This window comes from Limulus polyphemus, unplaced genomic scaffold (genome assembly GCF_000517525.1).
Source record: "Limulus polyphemus unplaced genomic scaffold, Limulus_polyphemus-2.1.2 Scaffold2559, whole genome shotgun sequence".
Lineage (NCBI taxonomy): Eukaryota > Metazoa > Arthropoda > Merostomata > Xiphosura > Limulidae > Limulus > Limulus polyphemus.
Genome location: NW_013668169.1, coordinates 1,395 through 9,339, shown reverse-complemented (window position 1 = coordinate 9,339; position 7,945 = coordinate 1,395). Strand labels below are relative to the sequence as shown.

The window sequence follows — 7,945 nt, the reverse complement described above, 5'->3', positions numbered from 1 at the left end:
TATTTTTTGTGGTTCCAGAAGCGTTGTTTACTTTCTTTTATTCAAACAGCATCAATGACAGAATGTGTGTCTCGTCGTGTGCCATCATTGTAAGGGATTAAAGTATACTAAACTTTACACATTATATAGGCTACACTAATGTGACGTTTAGGCGGTTCATTTAACTATTATATGTGATGTACGTTTTTGGAGGGTGGTTAATGAAAGTGTTGCAAAACGCGAAATTAATTTCTTGACGACTTAATATATATATATATGAGAAGAAATCGCTGACTGAAACTGTACTTTAGAACTAAATTACAGGTTTTTAGTTAGTTACACAGTATTTATGATACTATCAATGAGTTAAACAATTACATTGTTTCTAATATCTTCAGCTTCAAGTGTGGTACGACTCCAAAGAAAGCATTCTTTATATAACAATACTGCGAGCGCGTGCCTTACTGACAGCTAGAGACAACAGTGGTCTGCCCGATCCTTTTGTTAAGTGTTACCTCTTACCTGACAGGAGGTAAGTTATTTTTGTACCAACAACTCTGAATTATTCGTAAAGTTAAAATCATAGTTAGATTCAGATTTCTGGGATTCTCTCTTTACCTCAAATTATGAGTGTGTTCCAAGTTTCTTTATACTTCTTAGCTTTCAAAATTTAACTTGAAAAGTGTACTAAACTAGTGTAAACATAAAGGATAACAAGTATACTAACTCTCCAAAGTGTTGTAACACTGAGTCGTAACTAGTGGCAGGCTCATACCAAGTCATGCCTGTCTGAGAGGACAATATGGACATATGGAGGTTACTCCAGACATCAAGGCAGCATTGACTCTTTAACACACACAAGGATCTTCTTGTCCAAGAATCTCGTGAGTCCATAACAAAAGAGGGTTTCACCACACAGTGACCTTGTTTACCAAAAAATGTCGTGAATTTGTAGAGTTCATGACAAAAAGAAACCAAATATAGAAAACAGATTGTGAGTAAACCTACTATGGAAAACAGATTTTAAAGAAACTACCTATAGAAAACATACGGTGAATAAATCAGCTATTAAAAACAGATTATGAAGAAAATGACTATATAAAATACATTGCGAAGAAACAAACTAAAGAAAACAGATTGGGAAAAAGTCAACTATAGAAAACAGATTGGGAAGAAGTCAACTATAGAAAACAGATTGGGAAGAATTCAACTATAGAAAACAGATTGTGAAGAAACCAACTACAGAAAATAGACTGGGAAGAAATCAACTATAGAAAACAGATTGGGAAGAATTCAACTATAGAAAACAAATTGGGAAGAAACCAACTACAGAAAATAGACTGGGAAGAAATCAACTAGAAAAACAGATTGTGTAAAAACCAACTATAGAAAACAAATTGTGAAGAAACGACCTTTAGAAAAAGATGGTGAACACACCAATCATATTAAACATATTGTGAATATACCAGCAATAGAAAACAGATTGTGAAAAAATCAATTGCAGATAACAGATTGTGAAGAAAAAAAACTACAGAGGATAGATTGTGAAGATATCAACTATAGAAAACAGATTGTTAATACATCAGGTATAGAGAATATACTATGAATAAACTAGCTATACAAAACAGATGGTGAATAAACCAGCTATATATAATACATTGTGAATAAACTACCTATAGATAACAGATTCGGAATAAATCAACTATAGAAAACAGATTGTGAAGAAACCAGCTATATGAAATACATTGTGAAAAAACCACCTGTATAAAACAGATTGTGAATACAACAGCTATAGAGAATAGATTGTGAATAAACCAACAACAAAAAACAGATGGTGAAGAAACCAGCTATGTAAAACAGATGGTGAAAAAACCAGCTATGTAAAACAGATGGTGAAGAAACCAGCTATGTAAAACAGATGGGGAAAAAAACAGCTATGTAAAACAGATTGTGAAGAAACCAACGAAAGAAAACAGATTGCAAATAAATCTGCATTAGAGAATATATTGTGAATAAACCAACAATAGAAAACAGATTGTGAAGAAATCAACTATAGATAACACATACGGAAAAAAATCAACTATAGATAACACATACGGAAAAAAATCAACTAAAGAAAACAGATTGTAAATATACGAGCAATAGAAAACAGATTGTGAAGAAATCAACTGTAGATAACAGATTGTGAATAAACCTACTATGGAAAACAGATTGTGAAGAAACTATTTATAGAAAACAGATTGTGAATAAAGCAGCCATTGAAAACAGATGGTAAAAAAACCAATTATAGATAATAGATTGTTAAGAAACCAACTATACATAACAGAATGGGAATAAAAAATCAACTATAGAAAACAGTTTGTGAAGAAACCAGCTATATGAAACACATTTTGAAGTAGCCAACTAAAGAAAACAAATTTTGAATAAACCAGCTATAGAGAATATATTGGAATAAACCAACAATAAAAAACAGATGATGAAGACACCAGCTATATCAAACAGATGTTGAAGAAACCAACTGTAGAAAACAGATGATGAATAAATCAGCTATTGTAAATCGAATGTGAAGAGATCAGCTATATGAAATACATTGCGAAGAAACCAACTAAAGAAAACAGATTGGGAAGAAATCAAGTATAGAAAACAGATGGGGAAGAAATCAACTATAGAAAACAGATTGTGAATAAATCAGCTATAGATAATATATTGTGAATAAATCAGCTATAGATAATATATTGTGAATAAACCGACAATAGAAAACAGATTGTGAAGAAAACAACTACATAAAACAGATTGTGAAGAAACTATGAAATACATATTGTATAAACCAACTATAGAAAACAGATTGTGAAGAAATCAACTATAGAAAACAGATTGTGAAAAAAACAACTACATAAAACAGATTGTGAAGAAACTATAAAATACATATTGTATATACCAACTATAGAAAACAGATTGTGAAGAAAACAATTATAGATAACAGATTGTGAAGAAATCAACTACAGAAAACTGCCAATAGGAAGCGTGTTTATCATTTCCACAGGCTTTATGTGTATATAGAATATACTTGGGATGTTCAGTCTTTAAATCAATGCAGTTTGAAGATGTTCAGTCCATATCATTTCATGTGTCAATGGTATGTAACAGTATCTAAAAAATACACCTAGAAACAAGAAAAACTATGTTAATTTCGTCAGTGGCAACTTATTTTTGAGACACCCTATAGATAGCCTCATAGGAAACAAATGAATTCAGAAACAAACTTTCAAGAAGATACACAATTCCTTACTTTTATACTCTACAAAAAACGAAAGAAAGGTTTATTTTAAAGACCTAACGTGGCTCGAGTAAAAATTATATTGTAGATAAGCTACTAATCATTCTAATCTGCTTTTTTCAGCATGGAAAACCTGAGGCGAACCCGGTACTTCTCCAGATGCAGCAGTCCAGAGTGGAAGCAGACCATGGTCTATCCTGATGTTCCTCCTGAAGATCTGCCCAACAGGTTCTTCGAAATCAGTGTCTGGAACTATGATATTTACCGGCCAAACGAATTTCTGGGTGAAATCGTTTTGGATTTGTCAGGTTAGCTATTTTTAGATTTCTATTGTTCGTGTTTCATTATGTCTGTGACACACAACTGTGACACGCCACAAGTGTGGCTTAAGTTGTGCGTCACGTGAAACATATTCATTCCGCTTTACATTGTTTCTTAGAATTGGAAACGAAGTTTACTAAGATGCCACGATAACCTACAAACAACGAATGTAACAATGGTGTGGGTTACAATAGGTTACCCGAAAGTGTAATATTTAAAGAGTTCCACGTGGTTATCTGTGTTTATATAAATGGTGCAGCGGGAAATTACTTCCCTCCCAAACTGAGACTTAGATTTTCTGAATGACTATATAAAATAATCAGCAACGCTGGTGGACGTTTCAGACGAAACTATACTAGAGGATCAGCCCCGGTGGTACAAACTACACGATCATGACGAGAGCCACTACCCATGGGATCCAGCAGGAGGCCCAAGAACCTCTTATAGCCTCGGGAGTCTTGGCAGTGAAGCATCGGGAGGCAGTGGACGAAAGGCGACTCGACTTAACAGTTTGGCATTAAGGTTTCCCTTCTCGACCAGTGCTGACGAAATCAAAAGGGTATGTGAGATTACTGTTATCCAACCTAGGCAACAGTTGAAGATTCACTCATTATTAATATACGTGTACAGGCTTTTACAAAAGTTTGATGTTCTGAGCATTGTACAACATTACTAACTCAATATAACTTGTTCTAGAACGTTATAACTCGATAGACTCGTAGATTCCCACCCTCTTTTTTTCATGAAAATCGGTCTTTTTGTTGCTAATCAAAACTTTGTTTCATGTTCATGAGTTTAAATTAATAATCAAGTTTTTATTCACTGGCTAATAAAGCAGGCGTGTTAGCATATTATTTAAGGAGTTCACATTAACATTGTAAAAAAAAAACACATCAAGATTTTGTTTCATGTTTATTTTATTATACTTTCAATTTTATTGTTTCTCTAATCATGTTTACAAATTTCACGAATGAGTTTTACGAATTAATTGGCCCTAACTTAGTACGCACCAAATTTTGGTTCAACTTTTCAACTACTTCGCTATTTTCAATAAAGATATGAAAGATTTAACATATACATTTAAAACACATTTACATTCAAAACTCTTATTAATTAAAGAGTAGAAAAACGATTCTCACGATGCATGAACGTCATGCGTAACGGAGATCGGAACGCGGAACTAACACTAATAGATAGATTTTAATTAGTGGTTTAGTAGCATAAATCACAATAATTTCACTTAGGTTATAGCAATTGAACATACTAATCAAAGTCGTCAATCAAAAAGAATCCAGATTCCACACCACTACTCAGAACACGTTATGAATACCGAGTTAACATGTAAACCAGGTGGGTTGGTAGATGGAATTTTATTTTTTTTTAATGGTTAAATCGTTTATAACGTGATCTCATTTGCAGCAAGCTATTAAGTCATAGACCCCGACAATAACGCTGTATCCAGGCAGTGGTGAAATGAAATTCTTTTTAATTTCCGTCTGTTTCACCTTAAATGACGGGTATATGTGTGATCAGTTGTTAAGCACGACGTACAGACAGACTGTCGGAGAAATAAAGTGTTTTAATGCTACAAATCAAATGTTATCCAAACAGAAGAAACTTGTGGGGGGGGGGGCTGAGGGAGGGCACCTAACACTTGAAAGACACTATAGATCAACCTATACTTCAAACAATCAAAGTGTATATGTAAAAGGAAAACAATACGTGTTTATTGTTCACAACGTTTAGATTGTTAATTTTCAAACCATTTTCGTTTATTTGATTATTAATTACTTTAATTAACACATTATGTACAACTGAAGAATATTGTAAACCTAAGAGCTGAGATATAAAAATGCTATTTAACATAAATGTTGATTTGTTTTGTTGTTTTTTCTCGGCAGCATGTTAGTCATGAGAAGAAATTCATAAAACCTTTCCGAAGAAAGTCTTTTGGTTCAACGAGTTTCGCCAAGGGTATGGTCGAGTTAGATAATTAGTTTCCATGTGTTCACAATGTTATGGTATGGTCGAGTTAGATAATTAGTTTCCATGTGTTCACAATGTTATGGTATGGTCGAGTTAGATAATTAGTTTCCATGTGTTCACAATGTTATGGTATGGTCGAGTTAGATAATTAGTTTCCATGTGTTCAAAATGTTAGGGTATGGTCGAGTTAGATAATTAGTTTCCATATGTTCACAATGTTAGTGTATGGTCGAATTAGGTAATTAGTTTCCATATGTTCACAATGTGAGTGTATGGTCGAGCTAGGTAATTAGTTTCCATATGTTCACAATGTTAGGGTATGGTCGAGTTAGGTAATTAGTTTCCATATGTTCACAATGTTAGTGTATGGTCGAGCTAGGTAATTAGTTTCCATGTGTTCAAAATGTTAGGGTATGGTCGAGTTAGATAATTAGTTTCCATATGTTCACAATGTTAGTGTATGGTCGAGCTAGGTAATTAGTTTCCATATGTTCAAAATGTTAGAATATGGTCGAGTTAGATAATTAGTTTCCATATGTTCACAATGTTAGGGTATGGTCGAGTTAGGTAATTAGTTTCCATATGTTCACAATGTTATGGTATGGTCGAGTTAGATAATTAGTTTCCATATGTTCACAATGTTAGTGTATGGTCGAGCTAGGTAATTAGTTTCCATGTGTTCAAAATGTTAGGGTATGGTCGAGTTAGATAATTAGTTTCCATGTGTTCACAATGTTAGGGTATGGTGGAGTTAGATAATTAGTTTCCATATGTTCACAATGTTAGGGTATGGTCGAGTTAGATAATTAGTTTCCTATGTGTTCACAATGTTAGGGTATGGTCGAGTTAGATAATTAGTTTCCATGTGTTCACAATGTTAGGGTATGGTCGAGTTAGAGAATTAGTTTATGTATGTTCAAAATGTTAGGGTGTGGTCGAGTTAGATAATTAGTTTCCATGTGTTCAAAATTTTAGGGTGTGGTCGAGTTAGGTAATTAGTTTCCATGTGTTCGAAATGTTAGGGTATGGTCGAGTTAGATAATTAGTTTCCATATTTTCAAAATGTTAGGGTATGGTCGAGTTAGATAATTAGTTTCCATATTTTCAAAATGTTAGGGTATGATCGAGTTAGATGATTTGTTTCCATATGTTCACAATGTTAGGGTATGATCGAGTTAGATGATTTGTTTCCATATGTTCAAAATGTTTATTTTAATTAATTAAATGGTCGAGTTAGATAATTAGTTTCCATATGTTCAAAATGTTTTTTATTAATTAAAAGGCGTTTTTACAGAACTAAGATAGCAAGAAATGGGTCTAGTTTTTGTTTCTTTTAAATCTTGTTATGTTTTTAATTAGTTCGTAATGTATCTTTAACATTTACCAAGAATATAGATTATGAAATAATTTTATTGCTTTTTACCATAAAGCTGTACTATATTCTATCTCTCCACCACGAGGAATGGGAACCCAGATATAAGTTCATAAACTTACCGCTGACCCACTGGGGGACTATTTTGGGGATACAATTTGGAAGTCTCATTACGAAAAACTTACTGTTGATTATAAAATAAAGAATGTATTTCTTTACTTTTGTTATTAGTTTCTCGTGTAGACAGACACTTCTAAAATTGGATCATACTTACTTAAGTTGTTTATGTCATGATAAAAATCTACACTAACTAAGGGTTCAATGCAATAAGGGATGCAAAGGAAGATTCCAACTTTTAACTAGTGTGAAGGATATGTTTACTGCATAATGTTGGGATTACAGCCGAAAATGTCGCCAACAGCGAGAGTATACAACTGATGATTCTAATCACTACAGATCTTTATTTCATGACTTTACATGTTAATAGTACATCGACATATTAATTTAGGTATATTAGTTATGAAATTAAATATTTCTTCTGATCAATACAGGTATCTAAATTTAGTTAATAATAAGTTACTGATTGATTAGTTGGTCTTTTGTAAGATAATGCTTTCACTGTACGTGTGCACATGAAGGAAGGTGGGGGAGTTGTCCTGCTTTTGTAGAAATAACTTATAATTAAGGCATGCCTTATGGTTTTAAAACGCTTCATAATAACTTATAATTAAGGCATGCTTTATGGTTTTAAAATGCCACATGATAACTTATAATTAAGGCATGCTTTATGGTTTTAAAACGCCTCATAATAACTTATAATTAAGGCATGCTTTATGGTTTTAAAATGCTTCATAATAACTTATAATTATGACATGCTTTATGATTTTAAAACGACTCATAATAACTTATAATTAAGACATGCTTTATAGTTTTAAAACGCCTCATAATAACTTATAATTAAGACATGTTTATGATTTTAAAACGACTCATAATAACTTATAATTAAGGCA

General features: G+C 32.6%; 1 protein-coding gene across 1 annotated transcript in view; it reads left to right on the top strand.

The window, feature by feature from the left end:
- Positions 1-6,359, top strand: part of LOC106467297 — a 54,132-nt gene extending 47,773 nt beyond the window's left edge. Inside the window, exons 16-19 of the mRNA XM_022395442.1 lie at positions 378-511; positions 3,380-3,564; positions 3,922-4,136; positions 5,479-6,359. Coding sequence (XP_022251150.1) covers positions 378-511; positions 3,380-3,564; positions 3,922-4,136; positions 5,479-5,574 — 630 coding nt within the window. The 3' untranslated portion in view covers positions 5,575-6,359. The remainder of the gene's footprint in view (positions 1-377; positions 512-3,379; positions 3,565-3,921; positions 4,137-5,478) is intronic.
- The last annotated feature ends 1,586 nt before the right edge of the window (positions 6,360-7,945 follow it).